General features: G+C 35.9%; 1 protein-coding gene across 1 annotated transcript in view; it reads right to left on the bottom strand.

The window, feature by feature from the left end:
* Positions 1–4,087: 4,087 nt before the first annotated feature.
* Positions 4,088–15,963, bottom strand: part of LOC107548802 (polypeptide N-acetylgalactosaminyltransferase 5-like) — an 18,212-nt gene continuing 6,336 nt past the window's right edge. The window contains exons 6-10 of the mRNA XM_016229623.1: positions 9,931–10,048; positions 8,418–8,747; positions 8,242–8,322; positions 7,981–8,124; positions 4,088–4,704 (exon numbers count right to left, since the gene is read on the bottom strand). Coding sequence (XP_016085109.1) covers positions 4,564–4,704; positions 7,981–8,124; positions 8,242–8,322; positions 8,418–8,747; positions 9,931–10,048 — 814 coding nt within the window. The 3' untranslated portion in view covers positions 4,088–4,563. The remainder of the gene's footprint in view (positions 4,705–7,980; positions 8,125–8,241; positions 8,323–8,417; positions 8,748–9,930; positions 10,049–15,963) is intronic.

Here is a 15,963-nt window from a genome sequence, read left to right as displayed (position 1 = left end):
TAATAATGAATTGCAAACTGTAGGCACCTACACAAAATTGTAAATCCACACAAAATCTCACTGCTCTTTTGAGATTAAAACTGCATCCATTATACTTATTGTTACTAATGACAATAATTATATTTGTACATATACATTTGGATTTTTGAAGAGGTTTTGATAAAAATATCATAAAATGCTAATAAATAAAATATTAATGATCATAATAATTCAAAAGGCAGATATTTCTTGTTAATGACATGACATTGATTCAACATAGATATTTTAATTGTCTTTTTTTTAATGATTTGTTTTTGTTAAAAACATTTTACAATGATTTAGCATTAAACTTTATATCAACATTGTGTAAACGTTAAAACAGCAACTGACATTATTTCAATCATATTTCAACTTTGAAGGTTGGTCATGTGCCAACTAGACTGAAAAGAAAAGTCTGTACTGTTGGTTCAAAAAGAATACTGAACACAAAACACAATATGCTAACTGAATGGAACTTTATTCTGAACATCTGTATCATTTGCTGCAAACACGATTTCTGGATTTTTCCATCAGAAACATGAATTTCAATTCTATCTTTCTTCACTTGGGCTATTTCATTATCTGTTACTAACCAACTGACCATTACACTCTGGAGTACTTCAGTGGAATCAGGCAGCTGTTGCTAGGGGGTTGAGTTCTTCTACCCATCTCAAAGCCACTATAATCCAATTATTTTTATAGATAATTGGCTTTCTGTAACCCGTTCTTCATATCGCACAGTGACCATTTTCTGGATATTTTGAACCATTTGTATAGATTTTGAAATAACTATATGGAGATAAGAATGTGCTTTGCAGACCATTGCTGATGGCACACTGGATTTAATTTGATTTGTATATTCCAGGGCTTTTCAACTGACTCATGAACTCTTCAACAGTCCTAAATGTACTGTTGAGTTTAGTTCTATGATCTGACAGATTTATAAATGAACCGCTCGTTTTAAAATCTTCCTGGTCTACTGACATTTGTTAAGACATTTGCTTTAAACATTACATTGTTCACGATAACTTTCATTAACTCTACAATACATAAAATCACTTTACCAGCTAAATTACTTAGATAGTGATGCCATAGACATTTACAGAGCTACCGCACAAACGGAAGTTCAAACACAATATTCTGAAGATGGTGACGTGCTTGTTTCTCTGGAAAATAAAGTCAATACTGTACTCACATAGATCCCAAACCCACTGCCCAATCTGTTCCTATAGGTCCTATTTGTGTACTATAGGGTCCAAGTCAGCCTATATAGGACTGATTATGTTTGCTCATTTCTTACCCAGAATGCTTATGTCTTACCCAAGAGGGCCCCATATTAGTGATGGGAAGTTCAGATCATTTTACTGACGCTCTCCTTTGATCTCGTTCATCAAAATTAACAAATCTTTATTCAAGTCTTCAAGTTTATTTCATTCATTTAAGTGGCATTAAATATTATACATTTACCAGCCAAATTCCCCGAACACATCCACCAACGCAATCTTGATAATATTCCAAATTAGAAAATCATAATAATGCAGCCAAAGATAATTTATAGGGAACAGAAATAATTACTTTACCTTTCATTCATTTGTCATGTGACAGATGCAATGAACAGATCAATCATGAATGACCCATCACTACCCCATATGTATTTCCCCATTCACAACCAATACAGAGATTACCCATGTGGGTACCACCTTGAGCCAATGTAGGCAGCCTATATGGGACTGATTGTGTTTGCCAATGTTTTACCCATATGGTTTGACCAAGAGGGCCCCATATGTGTTCCCCCATTCAGAACCCATATAGAGGTAGCCTATGTGGGTACTACCTTGGGCCAGTGTAGGCAGCCTATATGGGAATGATTGTGTTTGCCCATGTTTTACCCATATGGTTTTGCGAAGTGGGCCGTGTACGTGTTTCCCCATTCAGAACCCATATAGAGGTTGCCTTTGTGGGTACTACCTTAGGCTAGTGTAGGCAGCCTATATGGGACTGATTGTGTTTGCCCATGTCAAGCCAGTATGGTTTGGCCAAAAGGGCCCCATTTGTGTTTCCCCATCCAGAACCCATATAGAGGTTACCTATGTGGGTACTACCTTGGGCCAGTTTAGGCAGCCTATATGGGACTGATTGTGTTTGCCCATGTCGAGCCAGTATGATTTGGCCAAGAGGGCCCCATATGTGTTTCCCCATTCAGAACCCATATAGAGTTTGCCTATGTGGGTAATACCTTGGGCCAGTGTAGGCAGCCTATATGGGATTAATTGTATTTGCCCATGTCTAACACATTTGTTAAACCCATATGGGCCCCATTTGTGTTGCCCATTTAGAGCCCATGCACTCATTTCCCATTTGTGACCCAACTAGGACCCACATAGGGAGCCCATCTGTTTTTGCCAATGTGGGACCTACTTAGCTGACCCAAGTGGGCCCCAGATAAGATGCCCATTTTGGGACCATGCCCACTTGGTACCCATGTAAACCCAGCATAAACCATGTGGGGCCCACATATACATGTTGGCTGGGTCCCAATCATAAACCGTTTCCCCGAAAATAAAACTCTCTTACTTCCCCCCCGCTCTTCTCACGCCGCTGCTCAGACGCACGAGAGTGCCCCCTAATGACGGATAGGCATGACCGCCGGCAATTCTTATGATGACTACTCTTTGTTACTCGGCAACATATGTATAAGGCTTCCAACTTTGTTGAAACAATATCTGAACTCCATACTCGATCTCGAACAAGCAAATCACCAAACGGCATTCTGGGTTGAGCGAGTGGAGCGGAATCTTCAGAAAGGCGCTCTGCGCTCTTAAGGAAATATTACCACTCCGCTCCCCGCTCCGCTCGCATGCTCTGGTCTCGGTTGAATGTTCACTTCTGAAACCAGACTGTTTGCTGTCGAGGAGGTTATTCTGTGTGAGAAATGCAGAGACTTGGTTGAACACAGCTCGTTCAAGTGTTTTTGCAATGAAAGGAAGAAGGGAAGTAGGGGTCTGTAGTTCTCTAAAAGAGATGGGTTAAGGGTGGGTTTGTTAAGTAGTGGGGTTATATGAGCCTGTCTAAATGCTAAGGGAAAAACACCAGTGTGAAGGGATGTGTTAATGATGTGAGTGCAGGTACAATTGCAGGAGAAATGGTTTGAAGGAGATGAGATGGAATAGGAACAAGTGGACAACTAAGTTTATAAGTCATTTATGTCAAAAAAGTCATTTTTAAGTCATCAATTTTTTATTATTTTTTAACCTCAGAATATTCATTTAAAACTGTTATGCCACTTGTTCTTACTGTGATATGACTACTCTCCGCTGACCTACAAAGCCACACTGCAGTTACATTCATATCTGCCTCCATTCTGTTATGTAAGGTTGTAACATTTGATCTTTTAAGAGATATACAGTACACACAAAATTAATGAACATACAGGCTTTTAAGTACCAGCTTCAGCTAGTGAATTGGCTTAAGTGAACTTAGAATGTCCAGGCTCTAAGGTAATTTCCATTTAGGACAACATCGACCAATCTAAATAGGGTGATGTCTAACTCTGATTATTGTAATGTTCTTCTACTGTGGATAAGTGTATATATGGGAGTCAATGGCATGATTATGTAAAGCTGCTATTAAAAAAGGTAATATTGGTCTAGTTTGCAAACAGTAGTAGTTGTGACCAGTAGTGGTAATTGCAAACAGAAGTATAAGTCAATTACCTATATTTAATGACCAAGACTAGTGAGTTTGTGACCGTGAGATCCACATACACAGATGAGGGTTATTGGAATCTGAATGAATGAGCATAACCTAAAGTGATGGTAATTGCATAATCAAAAATGTCAAGATAAATTATCATATGACCAATAATTTATTTGGGATTTGGAGTCCCAAACCAAATTCAAGGTCATGATAAAATAGAGTCAGAAAGTAATGTATTAATTAGAATTAAATACTTTAAACTGCAATAACTTAAGTGTTATTCACAGTAGTGCACATAAAGGACAAAAGGAATGCAGGAAACCTTCTGCCACGGCATTGGATAGGGTCATCTGGCCAATAGGGGCACTTATAGGTATGCACCACTCACTTTCCACAATCCAATAAATTGTTTTCTTCACTTGCAAATATGTCACAATATGATAGTAAAGTCGGTCATTTCATAATGACTTGAACAAGACATAAAAAATGAAATCCTTGTGTTTACAAGGAACAAGAACTTTATTGTGAAAATATCATAAGGGTAATTCAAAATGTTTTTTGTTGTAGAAAATCCTGTGAATCATTTGCTATCCATCCCAGTATTTCCCAAGCAAATCATAAAATACAAATAACCTGGATTATTCAAAAGAGAAGACCTGATTCCCTGATGTGAACCTCAAACCCTTATGATTCAGAATGTCAAAAACCATATCTGTATTATACAAAGTGCATAAAGTAAATTCTCATCAAACCACACATATGCTAATAAAAAACAAAAACAAAATTACAAATCTATGCACAGAGGTGAAAGTTGTTATGGACAATTTGTGAGTGATATTCTGGAGCATCTCACTCAGGGTAGTAGTGTGTAAACTGCCATTTCTGAAAAGTATTGATAGGATCACAGTCCTTAAGGAAGATGCTGTCGGCTTTAACTCCAGCTTCCAGGCAAATGGGTTGGGAATGACCATCCAACATCACATGCTCCGTCTAGACATAGATATAGATGGTAGACTTTGGTCAAACAATGTTTACACATTTACACTGAGCACAGTTCCTATCTTGATATATGAAATCAAGAGTGCAACTGCACACAAGATGATTTATAAGAGAACCTCATTACTTTTCATATAAAACCTTATAAAACAGCTATTGGTTGCTGAATGGTCAAATGTTAAAATACACCACAGAAACATTGTGAAACACCACAGCTACTGTACTGTGTGTATCACAGTGCAGTGCCAATAGATTACAATACTAACACTATTTTATATGTCAAGAACTAAACCTTTTAGTGGAAAGTGATTGAATTTCCTTCTTAAAATGTCCTTAATATTTTTGTTATGTGGTAATAAAGGGTAGCACGGTACTTGAGGGCATATATAATTATTATATACAATGGTAAGTTTGTTAACACTTTAAAAATTATTTTTTGGTCCCACTTCATATTAGGTGGCCTTAACTTCTACAGTATGTACATACATTTAAATTAATAATTAGATACAATGCATTTATTGTTTACATACAGCACATATTTTTTACATTGCACTTATATTTAAAAAATACCTGCATGTAATTACATCTGTAATTAATTTCTATGATTACATTTCTATTTATACTTTTGACCCATCCCTTACATCTTAACCCACCCTTTAACCAACACATACCAACAAATCTTTCCCTAACCTTACCCTTATCGCACCTCACTAGCAGTAAATGTTTTGCAATATAATATGAACACAATAAGTACATTTTACTTATTTTTTGATGTATAGTACATAGTAGTTAAGGCCATCTAATATAAAGTGGGATTGATTTTTATTTATTATTATTATTATTTTGTAATCAGTGCTGAATTTTAGCATATGTTTGATTATAAAATGTGGTCTGACCTTCATCTAAGTCACAGATAAAGACATTTATTTATTTATTTTATCCGGGACATTTAGTGATCAATAACAGAGCAGGCTGGGAAAATTAAGTAATACTCTGTGTTATGACTTCTCCAAAAGCTAAGTCAAGCTAGTCAGTTAATTAAAACTGGAAGTATGGGTTGCACAGGTGCACTGCTCTTAAAATAAAGAAACACAAAGCCTGGCTACTGACAATCTGGTCTTCTTATTTAGTGTGAATCATCCCTTGATCCAAATAGCTTAAAATGCAGATACACAAAGATGAGAAAGGCTATAGGAAAGCATTGCTAAAGACCTGGGTGTTCAAGAATCTCACAGTAAGAGACCATGTTTACAGATGCAGAAATTCTGGACTGTTGCTACAGCAAAAGACCCCCTGAAAACTCTACAATATGCAGAACACTCCCCCACCCCCATGTATCCACTATCAGAAAGACGGTGATGAATGCTGTTCAGTGATGTTCAGGACAAAAAGTAGCTGCCAAAAAATAAATTATTGAGGCATGTCTCATGTTTGCCCAAGACCACATGGATGTTCCAGAACACTTCTGGGAAAATATCCCATGGGCAGCTGAGGCAAAAGTTAACCATTTACCATACCATGCCGTATTAACCAAACCATGCACAATGTTTTGTTCAGAGGAAAAATTGCCTCAACCCTGCAATTCCAAAACCTCTTCCCAACTGTGAAGCATGGTGGATGGAGTATCATGGTTTAACACTGCTTTGCTGCATAAGGGTCTGAACACTTATGTGGTGGGCCAAGCAGGGAGATGCAGGGAAACTGAAGCTATCACATCAATCCTTATGGCCATGCACCACCACCCACAGAATCGAGAATGACCTATCAATCTGTCAGTCCTTTCCGTGTCCTGGCTGGGTGAGGCTTCCCATGTTGAGTCTAATTAAGATGCACACTCCACTCCTGGTGGGCCCTTCCCATCAATTTCTTTAAATGTAATCGTTGTAACCATACTCCCTTCAGAACCCAGACATCCTACATGCTGCCCAGTTAATTACTGGAATAACGCTGCCGGAAAGTGGGTGCAGCATTGTTTACGGTCTGAACTACGACGGTATCTGATCATCTTCGAACCTCCCTCTTATAAAGTGTATCAAGACATTTTACAGGAGAATGTCAGGAGTTAATGAGCTTCAGAGAGGCTTTGTGATGCAACATGACAAGGACCCAAATCACACAAGTAATACCAAATAAAGCGTGGCTGAATGTGCATTTTTCCTGAGCACTGGTCTTAAGACGATTCAGATGCTGTGGCATAACCTAAAGAGAGCTGTGCTATCAAGACAATATTGATAAACTGAAACAGCTTTGTAGGGAGAAATGGTCCAAAATTGGTCTAAAGGTAAATGTGGAGGTTTTGCTGCTAAAGGAGGACCTGCAAGTTATTAAATTCAAGGTTTATTATTTTCTCCACCCTGCACTGTGAATCACTACAATGTATTCAATGTAAATACAATTATTTGTTATTAATTTAGTCAGATTGTTTATCTATAATTGTGAGTTAAATAAAGATCAGACTACATTTTATGAGTTTTTATGCAGAAACTTATATACAGGTGCATTTAAAAATTGTTTTAACTTTTTTGTTACTTATTTCAAAAAGTGAAACTTTCATATATTCTAGATTCATTACATGTAAAGTAAAACATAAAAAAAAAAAATTGGTTTTAATTTTGATGAGTAGAGCTTGCCTTACAGCTCAGAAAAGTAAAAAAATCCAGAAAAAAACTAACACTAGCTTTTCTAATCTTTTTGTATTCTATCTGTTTTCTTTTTATTTATTGTATAATAAAAAATAAAAAAACCTTGCTACGTGTACTGCGTTAAGCTAACTGAGACTTGTTATAGCACTTGCATATCATTGCTCTTTTGTTGATTTTGACTGCTTCCATCGTCCTCATCTGTAAGTCACTTTGGATAAAAGTGTCTGCTAAACGACTAAATGTAAATGTATATATTATTTACAATTGCTCTATCAATTGTGGGGTCATATTGACTCCAAAGACCTTAAGTGTAAAAGGAAACGAGGACCATTTGAGAGTTAAGCTTTTAACAAAAACAATTATTCAACAATATTGAAATCCACAAAAAAACATTTTTAAAAGCAAATAACAGTTTATGCATGGGCTGACAGTGTCAGTTCAGTGTCCTTTATTTAAATTCAGCTTAACATTAACCATAAGAGAAGCAAGTGATCCAATTTCTGTTAAAACATTTGGAACAATCATATTGGGATATTATTTCATATATCCTGCCCCAGAATTCACACCATTTATTGATTAATTTATCAGTTTTACTATCCCTAGAGATTAGATTTTGTGCTGTACTTACCAAAGCTTTACCAGACTTGTGCATCCAGCGGAGATGTGGCTTTGTGTTGTCACATTGTTCCATGATAATCAGTTTTTCCTGAGGAGCCAAACAGGAAGTGTTCTGTCGAAGTATCCTTAACCAGGTGTAGCTGAAGTGTTGACTCTGCGAGGCATGAGAAAACAGAAACAGTTTTTATGATGTAGTATTTTTTTTTTTTGATGAATGATTATACAGCAGAATGGAATATCCACGTAAATAATATGTCTGATTTGGATTTACCTTATTTGCGAGATCACATTTATCGAAAAATAAAATGTCATTTTGAAATACCAAACATTTTCTGGTTCCAACATTGAAAATCTGAAGGAAAAAAATATATGTTTGTAAGATTATTAACACAGAATAATTAGTTGTGTAAGTGATAGTGGTGTAAAGTTGATTTATTTTCTACCTACCAGTCCTTCTGCTTTGACCAGAGGGGCGTCCAGATCTGGGTACACATTCTCCAAGTACCATTTAAAGCTTTTACACTTGAGATTTTTTCTCAGCTCAATCTGTTCTGTCAGATTTCCTATATCAGTCACACTTTTGTCCAGCAGATGGTGGTAGCCATGTCCATAAAACAGCTCTTTATAGTCATCCAGCCACACCTCTGCAACCCTGGCCAAGTTTCTCTCCACTGTCTTCACACGATCTTTAGGGAACTTGTAAGGGTTATCACCACGGAAGATGTGGCCGACACGTGAGCAGGGGATGATTTCAATCTCGCCTCCACACATCCAGATCTACAGCACAAATAACACATTACCTGCTGCCACTGTACACAATTATTTCAGAATGGCTCAAACTTTTAAAAGGACTCATATCAAATGTAATTTTTTATTTAAGGTTCATAAACTATTAACAAAAAGGTGAGATGTTATGCTGTTTGCCCTAAATGTATGTAAGCTTGATTTACTAAAGGAAAGCTTAAAAGTGGTCTGCTTTTGACTCTCATTTACTTTCACACACCATCCTAACACGGCGTGTACTTACATTTACATTTAGTCATTTAGCAGACGATTTTATCCAAAGCGACTTGCAAATGAGGACAAAGCAATCAAAATCAACAAAAGAGCAATGATATACAAGTGCTATAACAAGTCTCAGTTAGCTTAACGCAGTACACATAGCAAGGGTTTTTAAAATAATATAATAAATAAAAAGAAAAATAGATAGAATAGAAAAAGAATAGAGCAAGCTAGTGTTAGAAGCCTTTTTGCTTTTGTTAACTGTATAATAAATGAAAAGAAAACGGATAGAATACAAAAAGATTAGAAAGCAAGAGTTCGTTTTTTTATACAGTATATCTAAAGAAAACAAGCAGCAAATGAATAGCGTGCAAGTCTAAAAGGGACAAGTGTTTAAAAAAAAAAAAAAAAGATGGAAGAGATGTGTTTTTATCAGATTCTTGAAAATCTTGTACTTGAAAAGTTAAAATGCTTACTCATAGTACAATGTACAGTGGGTACGGAAAGTATTCAGACCCCCTTAAATTTTTCACTCTTTGTTATATTGCAGCCATTTGCTAAAATCATTTAAGTTCATTTTTTTCCTCATTAATGTACACACAGCACCCCATATTGACAGAAAAACACAGCATTGTTGACATTTTTGCAGATTTATTAAAAAAGAAAAACTGAAATATCACATGGTCCTAAGTATTCAGACCCTTTGCTCAGTATTTAGTAGAAGCACCCTTTTGATCTAATACAGCCATGAGTCTTTTTGGGAAAGAGGCAACAAGTTTTTCACACCTGGATTTGGGAATCCTCTGCCATTCCTCCTTGCAGAGCCTCTCCAGTTCTGGGGTTTTATATATATATATATATATATATATATATATAAAGCCATTCCCCATGAGATGATCCCTTTAAATCTCGGGTTAAAAATTATTTGACCCTGCAAATAAACCTTTGGCTTATTTACCTTGAAAGAGATTTCCATATTTTCTCCACCCCAGACATCCAGGCCTGGATCATATGCCCCCAGTTCATAGAAATAGCTCTTGTCTATAGAGAAAAGACCCCCTGCCATAACAGGACACCTGTGCAAAAAAAAAAAAACCCACCTTTAACTGCAGTTTGGATTTAGACATTGTGTAAATGCATAAATGTAGTATAACCTAACCTATAATTAGACCTAAAAGTACACTGAAACGATTATAAAAAGTATAATATTCTTGATAGTTAATTTGTAATTTAATTAATTTTGTGTTGATCTGCTTAAACATGAAAACCAATACAATTATACAGTAATGATGTCCCATTCATGTTTGTTCCAGGGCCGTAACCGTGTCCTGAACACTGGGGTTTACTGAGCAGACCAGGCTAAAAATATAACTTTTAAACCTTTTGACATCCTAACAACAAACAGAGCGCTCCATAATGGAGTGCAGCATATAATTTCAAATAGTGGTTACGGCCCTGATTTGTTCAGCTTTTCACATGAATCAGTTGTTCACAGCAAAGAGAAAAAGTGCACAATATTATCTACATTTAAAAATGACTGATGATCACACAATTAAACACATATCTGCAAGCGGCAATTATCAGGATCCAAGCACCAACGGCTCATACAACAATGATAGAGTGGACCTGTCTCTTTTCTTAAAGTGTCTCTTTACGGAAGTATTATTGTATTAAATTATGCATTAAATTAAAATAGACAAATACTTTTATCTTTTCATGTAATTGGACAGCAACATATTCAGCCAAGTCACTGGACAAGTATGTTCATACATCTTAAACAATTTCATTAGGATATAAAGCAAAGGTGATGTAATTATCTGTAAGCTTTCTGAAGATCACTTTTTTGCAAACTGACTATATTAAACTCTATCAAACTATATTAAAATAACATGAATATTTCATATATACTGAACCATTTACACAGATTTTAATTTATAAGACCTAAAAATAATTCTTATCCTATGGCTCTCTCTGGTGGACAATGTTAGTATTACAGTCTTCATTAACGTCACTAATATTGATATAAATGACCCTCTGAGCAAATTCATTAAATTTACCGCATACTCAGAATGTCCTGTTGTCTATGTGTAAGTGTCTATGTGTAATAAGATAATGTTATACGATTTGTGAAGTTTGGACATTGCATTCACAACAAGAAGAAAAATATAAAATAAATATATGGCCTATATGATTGCAACATCGCTAACATTTTATAATAAGGTTCCATTTGTTAACATTAATTAGGTACATTATTTAACATAAACTAACAATGAAAAATATTTGTAAAGCATACTAATCTCAGTTCATATTAATTGCAACATATACTAATAATACATTATTACAATCCAAAATTTTATATTATATATTTATATAATATTCATTATTATACCTGTGCTAACATTAACTAACAGTGTACAGTTGTAATTTCATTAATTAATGTTAACAAATATTAATAAATACTTTAACAAATGTATTGCTCATTGTTAGTTAATATTAGTTGTGTATTCATTAACGTTAACTACTGAACCTTATTGTAAAGTGTTACAAATTTATCAAAACTGTTTTGACAACTTTTTGTCAGGGGCATCTCCAGATGGCGGATACCCTTTTTTTATTAACTCAAAATGGTGGAAAGCTTCATGTAAATAAATAAATAAACACACGATTAACTGATGTAATTTGAAGAAAGATTAATTTTGATTTTAACCATTACAAATCCATAGTTATTAGCAAAAACATGCATAAAGAATAACCTTGTGGTTGATTCTCATCAAATTCCATACACCTTAAAGCAGTAATTCACCCAAAAAGGAAAATTTGCTAAAAATGTACTTACCTTCAGCCATCCAATATGTAGATGAGTCTGTTTCTTCATCGGAATAGATTTGGAGAAATTTAGCATTATATCACTTGCTCACCGTCAGAATGAGAGTCCAAACAGCTGATAAAAACATCACAATAATCCACACGACTCCAGTCCATCAATTAATGTCTTGTGAAGTGAAAAGCTGTGTTTTTGTTAAAAAACACATTGTCAATATTTAAAAAATCTATTTGAACTTTAAACTGTTGTTTCTGGCCAAGTCAATAATCAATAATAATGCTTCCTTTAGTGAAAAAGTCCATTCCTCTGTTGTCCTCTCATCAATATCCACCAATGTATTTGTTTGGACTGTTTTTTTTTGTAAATGGTGCATGATCTGTGCATATTTCTGTCCCGATTCAGACCAGCTGACTTTTTCACTGGAGAAAGCAATATTATGAATAGAAGACTCATATTTTAGCTGGATGCAATGATTTTAAAACGTCTTAATGCATTTATTTATCACAAACCCACATGTTTTCACTTTTCACTAGATGTTAACGGCTGAACTGGAGTCATGTCAATTATTATGAGACTTTTATCAGCTGTTTGGACCGACGGCACCCATTCACTGAATAGGATACGTTGGTGAACAAGTGATGTAATGCTAAATTTCTCCAAATTTTTTTTCTCATGAAGAACAAGAAATTCATCTACTGTACATCTTGCATTGCCTGTAAATTTTCAGAATTTTTTCTTTAACCTGCCAAATTTTGTGATGGTCTGTAATTCAGATTTGATGTTATAAGGTGATTAATTTTGATTGGCTGCTGACGGCTATGTTTGTTTGTTTATTCAAATAAAATTGGAGAAACTTCGGTAACACTTATTTTAAATGGTCCCTTTTGAACAATCTGTTGACAATAAGTAACGTTGCACCTACATATCAACTAACTCTCATAAGAGTATTAGTAGACTGTTTGCTTAAAGGGATAGTTCACCCAAAAATGAAAATTTGATGTTTATCTGCTTTCCCCCAGGGCAGGGGTCTCAAACTCAAATTGGCTAGGGGCCATTGCTGTGCTTGACACCTCATAGGAGGGCCATTTTAACATTCAAGCACAACAATAAAGCGGAACATTTCTGAAAATTTACTATTTACTAAATTTAATATTTTTGTCAAACTTAACAAAAAATGTAAACAACAGTGTCTCTATCGTTGTTATAACAGTATATATTAGCTTTTAACAGGTAGTGCAAATATTTTTCCCTTACTTTATTTTAATTTAAATAACTTAAAACCTTGCACTCAACTAACAACATTGCACTGAACAAATGCAAACCCTGAATACATTTGTACACTATTCTATTTCTTGCCAGACACCTGGCAGCGCTTCTGCTCACACAACTGAGCCACGTTTGCCCTGATGGAGGTCACAGTTGAAACTCTGAGTACAGCTTCAAGATGGGCATCACTAAGCCTGGACCTGTACTTGCATTTATTGAAGTTCATAGTTGAGAAAAGTTTCTCACACAGATATGTGCTTCCAAAAAGGCACATTACTCGAGTGAACACTTTGGACAGCTCTGGGAAGCATGGAGGTAATTCTCTCAAAAACTGTCCAGTCTTGTCTGCTTGTCCCTGAGCCTCTCTGAATTTAGTTTTTAGCTCACTGTTGCACTGCAAGTGCAGCATCAGCATCCTTTTTGGCTTTATGGAAAAGATTTTGCTGGGACGTTAGCTCTCTCTGCAACTGCGTGGCTCGTCTTTTTCTCTCGTCTTCCTGGTACTTCTCATACTGTTCTCCATGTTTAGTCGAGTAATGACGCTTGAGATTTTATTCCTTTAGAACGGCGACTTTTTCTTTGCATATCATACAGGTAGCATTTCCATTAAACTCCACAAAAAAATACTGCAACGTCCATCTTTCTTGAAACTGTCGGTGTTCCTCATCCACTTTCCTTTTCGGTTTGGAAAGAGACATCTTTTCATTCGCACTTCACAGCCAAACAACATAAACTACGAAAGCCCCGAAACCAGCTATCTTCAAATCTGCCTGCATGCGCGTTTTTTAATTTTTTTCGATTTTTTTTATAGAATCATGTTATTGTTTTGAATATGGAATATGGTACGAGACAACTAGAAAATAATAATAATAATAATAATAATAATTTAGCGGGCCGGATTATTTGTTTCTTCAGTAGAACACAAACGAAGAGTTTTAACTCTAACTGTAGCAGTCTATCAGTCATATAATGGAAGTCAATGGGCTCCACGGCTTCGAGAGTAAAAAAAATCATACACAGACAAAACCAAATTAAACCCTGTGGCTCGTGACGATACATTGAGGTCTTAAGAAACAAAACGATCGGTCTGTGTAAGAAACTGAACAGTATTTATATAATTTTTTACCTTTGATCCACCGCAATGTCTGAGCGCATTCACAACATCCGGCGCGTGACGCGTGACTGTGCATAGTTGACATAGATATATACAAGTAGATGCCTCATTAGTGACTGTTTCTATGGGCCGCGATACGTTCCAAAATGGTGGATGCGTCAACGTATCTGGAGCAGTCGAATGGGGCATCTATACATATCTATGATAGTAGACGCATGTGTGGAAGCGATCTGTCAAGCGTATACGTCACTCATTATTTACACAGTGCAGAGATTGTGTATGTGTTCACTGACACTGCGATGATCTAAAGATATTTAGAAGTACAGGTCATCACAATGGAAGACGATTTTGATATATCATCAGACAACGTGGAATTTTTTGCCCAACCGTATTTATTTGACGTCACGCGCCGGATGTTGTGAACGCGCTCAGACAGTTGGACATTGCGGTGGATCAGAGGTAAAAATTTATATAATGTTTCTATGGGCCGCGATACGTTCCAAAATGGTGGATGCGTCAACGTATCTGGAGCAGTCGAATGGGGCATCTATACATATCTATGATAGTAGACGCATGTGTGGAAGCGATCTGTCAAGCGTATACGTCACTCATTATTTACACAGTGCAGAGATTGTGTATGTGTTCACTGACACTGCGATGATCTAAAGATATTTAGAAGTACAGGTCATCACAATGGAAGACGATTTTGATATATCATCAGACAACGTGGAATTTTTTGCCCAACCGTATTTATTTGACGTCACGCGCCGGATGTTGTGAACGCGCTCAGACAGTTGGACATTGCGGTGGATCAGAGGTAAAAATTTATATAAATACTGTTCAGTTTCTAGCACAGACCGATCGTTTCGTGTCTTTACACATCAATGCATCGTCATGAGCCGCAGGGTTTAATTTGGTTTTGTCTGTGTATGTTTTTTTTACTCTCAAAGCCGTGGAGCCCATTGACTGCCATTATATGACTGACAGACTGCAACGGTTTGAGATAAAAATCTTCGTTTGTGTTCCACTGAAGAAACAAAGTCACCTACATCTTGGATGCCCTGGGGGTAAGCAGATAAACATCACATTTTCATTTTTGGGTGAACTATCCCTTTAATATCGGCCAACTCTTTATTGTGATGGTCGCCCAACAGACATGCTACTGACTTTTATTTCTTATTGCAAAAAAGTAATTTTGCAAGTACATGTCAACTTATTCTAACCCTACCACTCTACTAAAAGTCTACTAACATTCTATTGAGAGCTAGTAGATATGTAGGTACAACATTACTTACAGTCAACAGAATGCTAAAGGGCCTATCAAAATAAAGGGAAACCAAAACTTCTTACCAAGATCGGTGCTTGGACCCCTAAACATGTAGGAATTTGTTGGTTTTCTTTTAGCTCAATAAAAAGTCAAGCCAAGCAGGGAAAGAATAATCTGATTGGCTGTCCTTTGTGGGGAAACCTAATTTTTAAATAACAACTATTTCTGCAGACTTACAGATTTTAATAGAACGTAACAGGACTTGTGAATGACTGTGTTTGTAGTAAATCATTTGATTCAGTAACACCCTCTAAAATACAGCATAAAAAACACTTGTCATCTTTGGAAACCTGCAAAAAGTACAACTAAACCAATCAATGTCTGATCTTTCAAATCTTAACAAATCAATAAACAAATCATTTAACAAATCTGATCAGCCAAATTGCTCTGAATATATATATATATATATATATATATATATATATATATATTGTGTGTGACCTTTTGGTGGCTTTCCCTG

Source organism: Sinocyclocheilus grahami, unplaced genomic scaffold (assembly GCF_001515645.1).
Source record: "Sinocyclocheilus grahami isolate Dianchi unplaced genomic scaffold, SAMN03320097.WGS_v1.1 scaffold355.1, whole genome shotgun sequence".
NCBI classification, from domain to species: domain Eukaryota; kingdom Metazoa; phylum Chordata; class Actinopteri; order Cypriniformes; family Cyprinidae; genus Sinocyclocheilus; species Sinocyclocheilus grahami.
This window is presented reverse-complemented; position numbering and strand designations above follow the sequence as displayed.